The 15,743-nt window shown below is 39.6% G+C and overlaps 1 protein-coding gene across 1 annotated transcript in view; it reads left to right on the top strand.

Moving 5' to 3' along the window:
- The window catches only part of GSTCD (glutathione S-transferase C-terminal domain containing), a 138,652-nt gene extending 123,968 nt beyond the window's left edge, over positions 1-14,684 (top strand). Inside the window, 4 exon segments of the mRNA XM_006096597.3 lie at positions 844-977; positions 2,908-2,938; positions 9,308-9,377; positions 12,324-14,684. Coding sequence (XP_006096659.1) covers positions 844-977; positions 2,908-2,938; positions 9,308-9,377; positions 12,324-12,460 — 372 coding nt within the window. The 3' untranslated portion in view covers positions 12,461-14,684.
- Positions 14,685-15,743: the final 1,059 nt, after the last annotated feature.

Here is a 15,743-nt window from a genome sequence, read left to right as displayed (position 1 = left end):
TATATAATAAAAGGGTAATATGCAAATTGACCCTCACAGCGGAACAACCAGAATGACCGCTCAACTAGTCACTATGAGGTGCACTGACCACCTCTTGGTCTCTTTCCCCTGATGGAGGTGGGTGGCAGGGGACGTAGGTGGCACTAGGCCAAGGCCCCTGCCCCACCAATCGCCCCACATACAGAGGGCAACCTGCGGCGGGGGCGGGACCAGCAAGTGGGTGGGAACGGTTGACCTCTTGGTCCCTTCCCCTGGCCATCAGGCTCCAATTGCCCAATGGCAAACGGGGAACAGGGGGTGGGTGGTGGCAGGGGGCAGGGCTAGCTGCAGGCAGCCAGGGAAGATGGCTCTGATCGCAGGCCAGGCCTAGGGACCGTACCCGTGCACGAATTTCATGCGCTGGGCGTCTAGTTATGGAATAATACAGATAGTCTTCGGGTTACGTCGAACTTGATGTATCATTTTGTGGTTACGTCACCATCTCTCATTTATTTATTAAAAAAAAAAGTTCCATCATTTCGACGTATGTACATATGTGCTTTATGTTTTTTATCATTTATTTACCACAAGTAAAGGTCAGGAATTGTTATCTTTCTTTTAAATTTCTTTTACTGTTTCACTTCATTACTGCTGGGTATGTGCTCCATGTGAGTAGGTGCTTATGTAGGTGCGAAAATCACATTACATTGCTCCATAGGAACAGATCTCTGACATAACCTGAGGACCTACTGTATTCCGGTAATTTGAAATCTCTTGAGGATTCTCACCAAAAGTATCTTTAAAAGGCACAAAAATAGCACTGTTAGAAAGAACTTGGTGCTAAGGTCTGATTTTGTTTTCCAGGTGGCATTGCATGCCTGTGGAGTGGCAACAGACATGGTGATTGAGCACTGCATCCAAACACGGGCTGCCTTCGTCACGTGCCCTTGCTGTTACGGTTTCATTCAGAACACCTCCAAGTTCAATTTTCCAAAAAGGTGAAAGTCAGTGTTCTACTTAAGGCACGAATATGGGGATTAAACCAATGCACACTACTCTTTTGATATAAAGTTGTAATGAGACTTCAGTTATGCGCTCTTTTCCTCTTTCCACAATGGCAAGTACTGTTTATGTTTTACAAGGAAGAGCGGGTCTCCCCGATGTCTGCCCTTGATTTTTCTCCTGGATCAAGCTCTTGCAGAAATTTAGAAGCAAGTCTGTTTAGGAGTCTGACGACCAGAAGTCTTACGGCTTCAGCACTTCTCTGTGTACTTCTGAATGGAACTCATTCCCTATGAGAGGCAGGAGGTGTGGTGGTTAAGTGCTTAGGGCCTGGAAGTATTTCTCCTGGTGCAAATATTGGCTCCTCATTCTTTTATAAGTTGTTTCACCTCAAGCAACTTACTTAAACTCTTTTTGCCTACATTTTCTCGTCTACAAAATGGAGGTGATAATAGTAAATGACCTCATGGTTTTTGTGGGAATTGAATGATATTATGTAAAGCCCTTAGAAGCCACCATAGAATTTACACTTAATTAATATAAGCTGTTGCTAGTTACAGTAGTAGCAGCAGTATTTTTAAATACTGCCCATGGATCGTGATGATTAGTCTGCAAGTTCGACAGCCATTTTTGCAGTGCTGCTTATCCCACATAGTCGGGGTGACATTCTGATTCTCTTCCCTTTAACTCAGCCTAATGGAGGGCCACTCCTTTGGTGTGTATGGCATTTCACTCTCTAAGCCATAGTTATTGAGAATCATGCCAATCATTGTAACTATAGAACAGATTCAATATGTTAGCTTTGGAAGTTTATCCTATAATGTGTCAAAAATGATTTCTTGATCATTTGCATCATTACTTTTAAGAAGTTTTATAATTTAATTTTATTAGTATTTATACTTAAAAGCTTCTTACCTACATAATTTAGAGTTAAAAGTAAAAATAATAGCCTTCTTATTTTTGTCTTCCATTGTTTTGTTCTTTACTACAATTTGCAACTAATTGAGAAAAAAATGAAGGAACTCTGGACAAGCCAAAAATAGACTATAACTTGCAGCTTGTTCAATAGCTGAAATTTCATGTTATTCTAAATCTACTTAGATAAAATGCATATTTTATAACACACCAAGAAATTTAAGGCTAGCAATAGAAAGATTCTTAAGAATGCTAATTTGAGTTGCTCAGCCTGCACTCTCACTTAACTGATTTTAAAGTCTCAACTTAAAGCTGCCAATCACATCTCTGTAGATATACTGACATTTGCCCCCTTTGTCATTGGAGAACCACTCCAGGGTCACTATGCCCCTGCCCTAATCACTCCAAGGCCAGGTAGCAGACAACTACGGAAAGCCCCTGTGCCCCAGAGATTGCTCACATTATTCACACTGGCCAATCCTAAGCGTGTGCACCCTGCCTTGCCATGCCTTCCCAGGGAATCTGCAATAAAGGCTCATTCCCTCTGCCTCCTGACCCCTGGTGCTTCCCCTGTGGCCCTGCGTCGTGACATGTCATCCCCTCCTCTTGGGAACTGTGAGGAATAAACTGTCTTTTCAATGGCAGCCCCCTCCTGATCTGTTGGACCCTCTGCTCCTGACTAACAATAAAACTTTCATTTGAAAACAGATTAAATCTGTGGGCACTCATGCGGGGAAGAGAAAAAAAATGACTGTGCTTCTCTAATAGTATAAACAATCTTTGAAATAACTTGTTTGTAATTAATAACAAATTGATGGTATGTTTTGCCTTTATATAAAGTCATTTCAAACTGACATAGTTTTTAGTTCAGGATAGCATTACATACTCTTCAGATAAAATATTTTTTTTAAATTATAATTTAAATAAAATTTTAGTTCCTTCAAGACTATTTCTATTCTTAATATTTGGTATTTTAAATTATGACTAATTTCTTTTTCTTTTATATTTCAGTGAACAATTTAAGAAAACTTTATCATACAAGGTAACCTTTAAAGATCTAGATGTATTCTTAATATACTTTTTATCTTTTTTATATATTTTCCTCTCAGATTTCTAATAAAGTATATAATCTACAGTATAGTTATATTTTAATTACTCATGAACATCTAATGTGGAATTTCTTATTGAAATCAAGGTTAATCTTTACATAGTTGACAAGTTTTTGTAAATGGTCTGAGCATTTACCCTGGATGCAAGCCAACTAGTTAGCCTACCACAGTCTCATGGAAGCTGAGAGAAGACAGGAGACTCCTATGTCAGCGACAAACACAGCTATTGCTCACAGTGATGGGGGTAGCCAGACTATCATTTTTGCACTGACTTCCTGAGGCTCAGTGCCTACAGGGCAGCACAAAAAGAGCCAGGTAACACTTATACACACACAGTGAGTTGCATTACAGGAAAAGAAACCTGAGCTTAGGAAACCCAAATGTTTTAAGATGTAATCTTTAAGTAAGAATGCCTGCCCTTTACTCTGGAAGAAGACACTATATAGTTTCTAAGGCTGTTTCCTAAACAAACATCTTTAAAAGGATAATCTGGAAGAGAGACAAAATTATCAGTAAAAGTAAATATTTTAGGTTTTGCCAGCCACTTACAAATCTTCCACATATTCTACATTGTCCTTGTCTTTGTTGTAAGTTTACAACCCTTTAAAAATATAAGAAAATAATCTTAATGTTTGAGCCGCACCAAATCGGGTCATAGGCTGGATTTGGCCTGTGGGCCATAGTTTGCCAACCCCTGATCTGAAACAAAGGCAGTGCCTCTGCTCACAGACATGAAGACACACAGGAGCCCCGCAGAGAATTGTTTCCCAATGGTGGTCAGCACGTTACACAGTTCTGAGTTGCCAACCTGAGCGGAACAGTTTCCAGCTTGCTTTTTTTTAATAAATTTTTTTTATTTTTCAATTATAATTGACATATAATATTACACTAGTTTCAGGTGTTCAACCCTGTGATTAGATATTATATAACTTACTAAGTGATCATCCCGATAAATCTTGTACCAGGCATAGTTATTAGAATAATACTGACCATATTCCCTGTGTTGTTGTACTTTACATCCCCATGACTATTCTGTTACTGCCAATTTGTACTTCTTCATCCCTTCACATGTTCACCCAACTCCCCTCCCATCTGTTGACTATCAAAATGTTCTTTGTATCTATGAGTCTGTTTTTGTTCTGCTTGTTTGTTTTTTACATTCAATTATTGATAGATATGTCTTTATTGCCATTTTATTGTTCATGTTTCTCTCTCTTTCTCTCTTTCTCCTCCTCCTCTCCTCCTCCTCCTCCTCCTCCTCCTCCTCCTCCTCCTCCTCCTTCTCCTCCTCCTCCTCCTCCTCCTCCTCCTCCTCCTCCTCCTCCTTCTCCTTCTCCTTCTTGTCTGAGAAGCTCTTTATATGTCCTTCAATTCTAAATTATAGCTTTGCTGGGTAGGGTAATCTTGGTTGTAGGTCCTTAGTTTTTATCACTTTGAATATTTCTTGCCACTCCCTTCTGGCCTGCAAAGTTTCTGTAGAGAAATCAGTCTTATGGGAGCTCACTTGTAGGTAGGTAACTGCTTTTATCTTAAGATTTGCTCTTTGTCTTTAACCTGTGGCATTTAAATTATGATGTGTCTTGGTGAGGGCCTCTTTAGGTTCATCTTACTTGAGACTCTGCACTTCCTGGACTTGTATGTCTATTTCCTTCACTGGATTAGGAAAGTTTTCTGTCCTAATTGTTTTAAATAGGTTTTCAATTTCTTCCCCTCTCTCTTCTCCCTCCTGCCCCCCATGATGCAGATATTGGTACATTTGTTGTTGTTTTTTTAAATATTTTATTGATTTTTTACAGAGAGGAAGAGAGAGAGATAGTTAGAAACATTGATGAGAGAGAAACATCGATCAGCTGCCTCCTGCACACCTCCTACTGGGGATGTGCCTGCAACCAAGGTACATGCCCTTGACCAGAATCGAACTTGGGACCCTTCAGTCCGCAGGCCGACGCTCTATCCACTGAGCCAAACCGGCTAGGGCGGTATTGGTACATTTGAAGTTGTCCCAGAGACCCTTTACACTATCCTCACTTTTTTTTAGATTCTTTTTTTTTTTTTTTTGCTGTTCTGATTATGGGTTTTTTTTTTTGTTGTTGTTGTTTTTTTTTTTTTGCTTCTTTGTATTCCAAATCACCGTTTTGATTCTCAGCTTTATCTATTCTCCTGTTGATTCCCTGTAAATTACTCTTCATTTCAGTTAGTGTATCTATCATTTCTGACTGTTTCTTTTTCATGGTTTAGTGTATCTATCATTTCTGACTGTTTCTTTTTCATGGTTTCCATGTCCTTTTTATGCAATTTAATATCTCTCTAAGTTCATCTACTCTTCCCTTAAGTTCATCAAGCATCCTAATAACCAGTGTTTGAACTCTGCATCTAGTAGATTGCTAGTCTCTATTTTGTGTAGTTCTTTTCCTGGAATTTTGTTCTGGCCTTTCATTTGGGACACATTTCTTCATATCCTCATTTTGGCCACCTCCCTGTGCTTGCTTTATGTATTAGGTAGAGCTGCTGTATCTTCTGAGCTTGGTAGAGTGGCCTAATGTAGTAGGTGTCCTGTAGGGTCCAGTGGTACAGCCTCCCCATTCACTGGCACTGGGTACTCCAGGTGTACCCCCAACCACCAGGTGGACTGTGTACACCTCCTGTTGTTGAGTTTTGATTTCTGTTGGCATATCAATGGGAGGGATTTACCCCCAGGATGATCAGCTGCAAGGACTGGTTGTGACCACCATAGAGGATCAACTGTACAGGGGTGCACCCATGGAGCAGAACTTACTCCAGCAGGGCCCAGGTGCCTGCTGAGCCAACCCCTTGAGTTTGTCACTTGTGGAGGTGGTTGGGTGGCGCTTCAATATGGTCTGAAGCTGTCCACCTGGTGTGCTGGCTCTGGGGCCTCCCAGGAGTTGTAGTCAAAGGTGTAGTCAGCCACCACCTGTGTTCTTCCCAGAGCCACCAGGCGTGAGCTACATAGTGATCTGCAGGTGGCTGCTTCTTGTGCTGGGCTTGGAGGTTGGTGGTGCCCAGGAGAGGCCAAGCTGAAAACCAAAGCCAACTGCTGCTAGTGCTGGACCAGGAGCCATTTAGCAAGAGGTACAGGGCATGCTGAGGCCAGATGCTGTGTTTTACAAAGATTTTAGGAAAGTCTGAAACATGAGCCAAGACATGCTATTCATATGGGAAAGCCACTGGAAACAGCATGGGTGGGCCTACAAGTTGGTGAGGTGGTGTATCAGGGAGTCACTAGGCCAGGGTGAACAGTGATAGCCAGTTTGATGGAGACTCAGATATAGTGCCCACCTCCCAATTTTTATCCCCCACACATGGGTGTAGCTGGTCCTACAGCCCATTTTGAGTCTCCAACCCTCCTACCAATCTTGTTGTGGCTTCTTCTTTATATCTTTAGTTGTAGGATTTTCATTCAGGGAGATTACAGGCAGTTCTGAATGATAGCTATTCTGTAGTTTAGTTATATTTTGATGTGGTTATTGTAGGATGCAAGTACAGCACTTACCTATGCCACCTTCTTGACTAAAAGCCCCAGTTTCTAGCTTTCTGAACATCGCTACTAACTAATTAAATGATCAATAGCATGACATAATATAATCTAAGAAATGATCATATTTGAGAGAAATGCATAAATAATCCTATTAAAAGTCGATAAATTAGATTGGATTTTTAGTTTGGTTAATTTAACTTCCGGCAAAAACTCACTAAAATATATAGTATCATTTTATAGAGCAGCCTTGCCTTCTACGAATTTTACCTTCTTCTCTTTCCAACAGTGAAATCGGTGCAGTGACCTAAAAATGTTCATTCTACCACCTTGGCACCTATATCTCCTCCACCTGTTCCTCTTAAATGCCCAGCTCCAACTCTGTCTCCTACCTCTCACCTCTCTCCAACCCCCCACCTCTGCCCACCCATATACACAGAACCTGTGGAGAAGAGAGAAACTTTTGTGTTCATGTTTTTATTCAGAATCGGCACTTTCCTCATCTTTGCGTACAGGATTTAAGTTTTCATATCCTGGGGAACTATAAGATTTGGGGGCAAAATTAGTATCCCAGGAATTTTATTTTCATAAGATTCAAAACACCTCACCTTACTCTCCCAAGACTCTGCTAATAAAGTAGAAAATGAATTGAAAAATAACCAAAAACGAGAGGCTTGTTCTAATCCCTCCTTGAGTGATGCTAGGTAGAGCAAACTCTGAGAGAATGTATAGCAGAAGCCGGGGGAAGTGAAGTCAGGTGCCACAATCTTACTGCCTAGAAAGGAAAGAACAATTCCTAGAGGTAAAAGAGGCGGGGCACCCAGGCTCTTCCAGAGAGCAGAAAGTTCATCTTTATCACCTCTTTCTCCCACAGCCCCCAAAGCTGCTTGGCCACCAGTCTTTTTGAGGGTCTCAGATGTAAATGCTCTATAGAGAAGTCTTCTTGAATACTGTGGCAAGATGGTACCTCAGTATTTCCTAACTTAACCATGATGGGTGGGCTGGCAGACAGAACTACATGATGGGTGGGCTGGCAGACAGAACTACATGGACTTAGTGCCCCAATCTCTTGAGAGTCACTTTAGAAATGTTTTCCTCCATGTTCTACTCCATGTGAGTACCTACTCTGTGCCTCACCCTTTTGGTCTTTAACTTCTACAGGAGAGAACACATAGAAACAAACCTCATCTGAGGTTGGGATTGCCTCAGTATTACCTATATACTTACAGTGGGGCCTTGACTTACGAATGTCCCAACTAACAAGTTTTTTGAGATACCAGCTGTCTCTCTGCCGATTTTTTGCATTGAGTTGACAGAGTAATTTGAGTTAACGAGCTCCTTAACGAGCTCAGTCTCGGAACGAATTAAACTCGTAAGTCAAGGCCCCACTGTATATTTAAAATGAATCTTAATTTACAAACATCATGAGGACAAAGGGTATGCTTTTTCTTGCCTTTTCATGTTATATAATTCTAAATTCTTCTGCCCCTTTTTGACTTACGGAAACTTAATAAAAGTTATTTGAACCATCTTATTAGTACTCTAGACATTGCCACTAAATGTTACAGTGAGCATTGAAATGTTTTTTCAAATGCATTAAAGTTGAGAAAAAGTTAACCCTTCTAAAAGACCCAGCATTGCACTCATTTCAATTAGCTTATTTAAAAATGGAGGCTGCAAATTGAATGTACAGAAGACCAAGGAGACAGGTGATGAAGCTGAGTTCCACCGGTTGGCTAAGCTGACAGGTGAGATCATTTACACACTAAAGTGCAGCTGTTCTGAATGAACAGTTGCCTGGGAGCACTGCAGTCATCTTGACTGCAAGGAATCACTCACCTTTGGCTACTTGCGGATTTCAGAGTGCTGTGCAGACTCATCAGCTCTCATCCCTCTGAAGCAGTGGTTCTCAACCTTGGCTGCGCATTAGAATCACCTGGGAATCTTTTTAAAATCCTGATTTCTGGGCCTCATCCTCCAGAAATTCTGTTTCTTTGTTACTAATGTTGTGGCCTCACCCCATAACAAAGAAACAGAATTTCCGGAGAATGAGGCCTAGAAATCAGGGTTTTAAAAAGATGCCCAGGTGATTCTAATGTGCAGCCAAGGTTGAGAACCACTGCGCAGCCTTCTCTTTTTATGAATGCACCTTCCCTGACATTGTTAAGCAGAAGCAATACTTTCCTTCCCATTCCTTCAGATCCACTTTATGGTTCCTCTTAAAGCAGAAGTAGGTACACCTCCTGCAGCATTTGGAGCGAGAGGAGAGTGAGTGAGCCAGGGAAGAGTGGGGACTGAGCAAAGGGTAGAGAGAGGGGAGGGTGGGGAGTAGCAGCACTCGGAGTGCTGGGTCCCTGGAGAAAGACAGAAGCCACCGTGATCCTCTGCAGCGCTTCCTTTCCTCTGGTAGTAGGAAGAAACGCTGCTTAGAAGGTGTTTTTGGAGCCATGTTTCTGAGATTCAAATTTCATTAAAGGAAAAATGTAAATGAACGTTAGGTCTTCTAGTTTAACATTCTATAATCACCAATTGTAAGTATATTTCTGCTAAAAGCAGCTGTTAAATGGCCCTGAGCATCTTCCGTGCCTCTGCTGCCGAGACAGCCCTTCAGATGTAGAGCTGTCCACTTGAGGGAAACGAGGATCTGAGCACTGTGTTCTGACGATGTGCTTATTTCAGAAGTACTGTTTGTGCAGCGCTTTATCCAGTTAATGTAGAACTCTAGAAAAATGAGGTCGTTTTAAAAAATATGTTTAATTTTGAAGCAAAAGGTTAAAACAAACCCGCATTCTATTGCTTTCTCTTTTAGGAACACATGATCCTGTGCCGATTTGCAGATCAGACAGCTGTCCAGCTTCCACCCCAACGAAGGCTCGTAGGTATGTGTTTTCACCGCAGCTGCTGAGCAGATTACGTACCGCAGGCCTAGGAATGAATGGAGCGACTCTGTACGGGAAAAATTGGTTCATTTATCAACAAGAAACTAAACATTATTTCCCCCAGAAAACTTGATCCATATTGAAAAAGGCTTTGCAACAATAACAACGCTTTATCCCACTTTTGTTAATAATACTTTTAAGTTAAATACATTTTTAATGTTTGTACATTGAGTAGCATTATTGTTAGATCTTTCTTACTGTTACGAACAAACTGAAGGACCTACCAAAAGCCCCATAAGAAAATAAAAAAGATCAACTATGCGCACCAAAACTGATGGATTGAAAACGTATGAACAAGGATGGTAATGTCCTTCTCGGAAAAAAAGAGATGCTTGTATATTATTAATCATAGACCAATATGTTTGACATTTATAATGTTAAATATTGCCTAAATGGAAACGCCTACCATGGCATTTCAAGTTTAAGTGATAAATGTATCCAAGACTTTGCTTTAGGAAAAGAAATGACATGTAGAAGGACAATGGCAGCTAACAATTATTGAACATTTAAACACTGTGCTGAGTGCCCTCCACCCATTATCTTAGTAAATTCTTATAAAATACCTATGGGATGTGCACATACTACTATTTATATTTTAGAGACAAGAGAACTGAGACAAAAACTTGCCCAGGCTCCTTCATCCGGTAGATGTCAGAGCCACCCTATGAACCCAAATTATTTGATTCCAGCCATGAAGCTCTGGTCCATTTTTGCCCACCAGTGATGGAGTCCAGAGTTAGGGCTTCCAATGACTGAGTAGAATCCAAACTAGTCTTAACAATTACTTAGAAAAGCCCCACGTTGGAGACCATCCTGGTCTGGAAAACAGATTACGTTTCTTCGGCCGAGTGCCAGACGGAATCATTAGCTTTCATCAGGGGCCGTGTTATATGAGAACTAGTTGCCATTAAACTCTACAGTCGAAGTCAGCATAGCAAGGTAGCCACCGTGGAGAGGCATTGGAGACCTGAAGCTGAAGGAACAAGTGGTTTCCTTCTCTTTCTCACACTCTGGCGCATAAACATGGAAAAAAGCTTGCTCCTTCCTGCCTGCCACCTCTCTCTCTCCTCCTCCTCCCCTCTTCCTCCTCCTTTTCCCATTCCAACACTTTGAGTTAGTTGAATGTACATTTGATGTATAGTCCAATATACATACTGAGGTCTAATTTACATATATATGAATTACGTTTTATATAACTTCACCAGACTCAGAGAAGACATCACTGGTGTGCTGGGTGGGGGTGCACATGGTGACGTTTCAGGCATTAAACTGGAAGGGAGTGGCTGGAAGGGAAGCTGCTAGTTAAGGACGAGAAGCATTTGGAGTGATTAGTGGAAGAGCGGGAAAGTCAGGTTCAAAGTCAGACTCCATCCAATGTCTACATCTGTACTTTGCACAGGTCATACTTTTGTCCTGTGAACATTTTAGGAAGCTTCCCAGACCCTAAAAGGTAGACTTCCAACAACTGCATTTCAGTTGTAAAGATACTGCCTCAACATGTGAACATGAGATTCTGGACAGGGATCAAAGCCAAGGCTAAATGAGCTGTGGTGTAAACCCAGGGTGGGTACTGAAGGAATGTAGGGCATCCCATCTGACAGAGAATGTTTCATTTAAGTTGAAAAGTAGATGGAGGTGGGAGGGGGCATTTACAGAAGTCTTAGAGGAGGAACCATAGTTTAAGGGGGAAAAGTTAGCCATCTGGCTGTTGATGAAGAGGGGTGATTTAGCCTAAATGGAATCCTAGACATCTTTCTTTATATCACTCTAAGACAGTTAATCTTTTTTGGCATGAGCCTTTTAAGGAAAATATACAAAATATTTTAAAATGGAATCTCTGGTTGCCAATTCTTCCTACTGATTTCACCTTCCAGTTTTTCTGTGAGGCTTCTTCTGTCTTCCACTGAAGAACTGTTCCATTTCAGTTTCTGTCTTCACTTCTGAAGCTTTCGTTTAGCAGAATCAGCCGCCTTTTAAATACATCCATTAGAAATAATGCTTAGGTATCATTATAATTATTGAGGAAAAATGGAATGAAATTCTATGGAGTCAATAACCTTTTTTCTGAAAATAAAGAACTTGAAAGTCTAAAAGCCATAACTTTTAATATATTCAACCCCAAATCATTTTTTTCCTGGGCTACTTTTGAAATAGAAGTTTGCCAAACAAACACAAATTTACTGCTTTACTTGCCAGTCAGGTTTCCTCTTGTTTTGCAAAGGTTACAAAGAAAATTGAATACCACTATTTCATATGCGTACAGGAGCTCTGAAAATTAGCATTATATTACACTCAGCATTACACATCTACCTGAAATAATCAGCACACAATTTAGAATTTTCAAAAATATTTTCTATTTCTTACTTCCTTATTGTCCTAAAAACTCCAGGTGCAAACTGCAGCATTCTTTCAGATGGCTCTCTGTTTGCATGTCATTTTAGATATGAAAAGCAGATATTGTTTGTTTCACAGTATGACAGATGATGTGTTCTCATAGGGTATGAAGAGGAAAGGTCTTTATATAACTTCACCAGACTCAGAGAAGACATCACTGGTGTGCTGGGTGGGGGTGCACATTTGATTTTTAATCAAAGTGGGAAACAGAATCTGTAGTTTTTATTTGAGATTTATTTATAAACATATTTTAGAAGGTTAACATGATTTAAATTACTAGTGGAAACAAATCTCAGACATGTTATACATTTGTCATTGTTTTCTCTCCATACTGATCAAGAATTAAATGGAAAGAGACACTAAACAGGACGTGGGGGCAAACAGCATTCTCCATACACCTATAGATTGTGTCACTGTATAGGGTCCCTTAAATGAATTGAAATGACATTGTTAACTGGACTGTATCTCATGATACCTTGGGCTGTATTTCAGGAAAGCAGTGCATGTGCCTGGTGGATCTGGACCGAGCAAGAGCTGCAGAAGAGCATGGCTACTCCGTTCAAGTGATATCCATGGAGCCAGAGAGCTGCTCTCCCAAAAATAACATGATCGTCGGCGTCCCCATTTAGAATGAGATATTCCCATTTGATGTTTTGCCATTTGTCTTCATGATGAAAGCCCAGTGGCATTCAGGAGGTTCTTGGCACAAGTAGGAAACAGCATTAGCCATCTTGAACCTATTGTGCTCAGGAAGGAAAGCAGCAAGGAAATCTTTGAAGAAAGGCGGCCTGCAGAGCATCGCAAATGCTTTTATAATGTGTGATTAAAAGCCACTGGTTTTCATAGTGAGAATGCGCTGAAGTCCCGGCTGCCAGCAGAATAATACTCTCTAGTTGAGGTTCCATCGCTGGAATAACAATTTCCTTCTCAGTTCACAGCTTTTCTGATCTGGCTAATGTGGTGTTCAATTCAAAACAATGCACGTGTAGCCTTTATAATCACGTAGATACCCCAGTGGAGGCCAAAATTCGACTCAGTGGGGTTTGTGTGTTTGCTTTATATGTCTAACAATAGTACTTTTTCTATCATTTTTTAAAAAATCTAGTCAGGTAATTACAGAATGATTAAACTTTTAAGCTGGGGTGAGTTGGATTTGTACCTTATTTCATATACTCAATTTAAATATACTCCCATAAATGGCCTAATGAAATCATCTCTGGTTCAAACATTTTATATGAAGACATTATAATATAATTGTAGTATATTTTCCATTATGGGCATATATAATTTGGACATAAATTCTAACTAATCAGTAACTACATTAATTAATTATTGAAGATCCATTATTTTCAAGACTATGAAAAAGATTACTGAATTAGTTAAGTTCTTTATATCATAATGGTCACAGGATTTGTTTTTCAGATATCAGTCATATTTGAGGAGTTTAACTTATTGAGTATAAATCAGAGGTGGGAGAAGTATACATATATAAGCTTATTTGAATAGTTCTCTCTACCCAAATTCTTATTCCACCAGCCAAAGTTTTTAAGGACGGATGGCATGTCCTTTCACAGTCTGCTTTTTTTTTTTTTTTTTTTTTTTTGTTACATATCCTAAGCTATTCCATTTCAGATACAATTTAATTCATTATTGTTGATGGTTTCAACTCTGTATGACATACCGTGAGGAGAAAGGTGTTTAGTAAATAACTCTTTTATCACTGTGGGTTAAAATACAGGAAAAATTTATGGGAGTTGGGGGGTGTACTCTTTGCACCTATAAACACGCTATGCTTTTATCCTCGCCTTTTTAAAAATTAAGGTATAATTTATAGACAGTAAAATAACAGATTCTAAGTGTTTTGTTCGAGAGGTTTTGACAGCTGTGTACACGGTGCAACTGCCACCAATAAGCTATAGAACATTTCCATCAGCCTAGAAAGTTCTCGCGCATCCCTTTCAATTCAATATCCTTCACCCCAACTGCAACCACTCTCTCATCCTATCACCCTTCATATGTCCGGCCTATTTTTGTCCTTCAACTAAATCAAGTCATTTAGTATGTAGTCTTTTGTATCTGACTTCTTTTGCTCAACAGTATTTTTGAAAAATATTCACATTATTGATATATTTTGATACATTTATATAATGGAATGCTATGTAGCTGTAAGAAGAATCTTACAGCTACATAGCATTCCATTATATAAATGTATCAAAATGTGTTTACCCATTCTCCTGTTTGTATTTATTTGGATTGTTTCCATTTTGAGGATATTATGAATGAAGCCTGTGAATGTTCTTGTACAAATCCTTTTATGGATATATATTTTTGTGTCTCTTGAATACATACCTAGTAGTGGAACTGCTGGGTCATTAAATAAATGAATGTCAGTTGCCAAACAATTTCCCAAAGTAGTTTTACCATTTTATATTCCCACCAGCAACATAAGAAAGTTCTAGTTCTCTAAGCCCTCTCTCCAACATTTGATATTGTCAGTCTTTTTTATTTTAACCATTCTGGTGGATATGAAATGGTATTCCATCATGGTTTCAATTTTCATTTCTCTGATGACTAGTGATGTTAAGCATCATTTGTAAAGTGTCTATTCAAGTCTTTTGCTCATTTGTAAAATTAGGTCAATTGGGTTTTTTATTGTTGATTTATAAGAGTTCTTTATATGGTCTGGATATGAGTCTTGTCAGATATATGTATTGAGAATATTTTTCCCAGTCTGTGGCTTACCTACTCATTTTCATGATGAATGTTTCAATTTTCATAAAGCCTAACATATCATTTTTATAATCAAATATTTTGTGTGTTCTCTCTAATAAATCTTTACCTACTCTAAGGTTATGAAGATTCTTCCTGGTATCTTATAGAAACTTTATGGTTATAGATTGTTACATTTAGTAAATGTATCTATTGAGTTTTTACATCCAGGAACATAATACATCTTATCATGTGTTTATTTAATTCTTCTTTAATTACTCTCAGCAGAGTTTATAATTTTCAGTGTAACTACTTTATAATTATTTGTCTAGTGACTGGGTGCATGGATTCTTGCACATTGAAAGGAAATTAATTAGAAAAAATATTTCAGGTACATTCTGTCGACGATGCAGGCTTCTTTCGGATTCAGAGGTACGTTTTGCCAATAGTTGGTCTTCAGGCATATTCTGTCGACCATGCTGCTTTCTTTCAGCTTCAGAATGTCAACAAAAACAATCAAATTCATGATAGGCAATGACAGATCGAAACACACACGTGCAGTTGGCGCCAGTGAGAGCTTTATATGTATCATGCATGCGCAAGTCAACGTTTATTTTTAAATTGCCAGTGCGCGTCATATGTACTGGTCGGTCAGGCAGTAAGACAGACATAGGGTCGGTCACTCAGCCTCATAGTTTTAATGCTATTACTTTGAGCTTTTTACATGCTGTTCCCACCACCCAAAAATAAGCCTCTTCTTATCCCTCCCACTGGCTTAATCTCATTCAGTCTTCAGTTTTTAATTTTTCCTCCTAGGGAAAACCTTTCCTGACTTCCCTGGAGTACCTGTTATAGAATGTGCACCATCAGAGCAGTCTTCTGCATCCTCCCAGGTACTCGAAGAGCTGCCCCCCACCAAAAGCCCATATGATGAATATAGAGAATAAAAAGGCACGTGACCCCTCTGTTCTCCCATCCTTGTTCTCAGTCATGGGATTCTCTGGCTGTGGTGGCTGTAGCTAGGCAAAGACATGGGTGTTAATGATTCCTCTTGGATCATGATTTTTGTGTGTAAATCCTTGCAAGGCTTTTTCTTAGCAGGGAAGATAAAAGGTGTTAGATGTAGGCAGCAAAAAGTTTGTTGTAATGACAACAATCCCAGAAAATGACCCAATCTCACCCCGACCCTTGTCCATAAAAAGC

Source organism: Myotis lucifugus, unplaced genomic scaffold (assembly GCF_000147115.1).
Source record: "Myotis lucifugus unplaced genomic scaffold, Myoluc2.0 scaffold_182, whole genome shotgun sequence".
Taxonomy (NCBI): domain Eukaryota; kingdom Metazoa; phylum Chordata; class Mammalia; order Chiroptera; family Vespertilionidae; genus Myotis; species Myotis lucifugus.
This window is presented reverse-complemented; position numbering and strand designations above follow the sequence as displayed.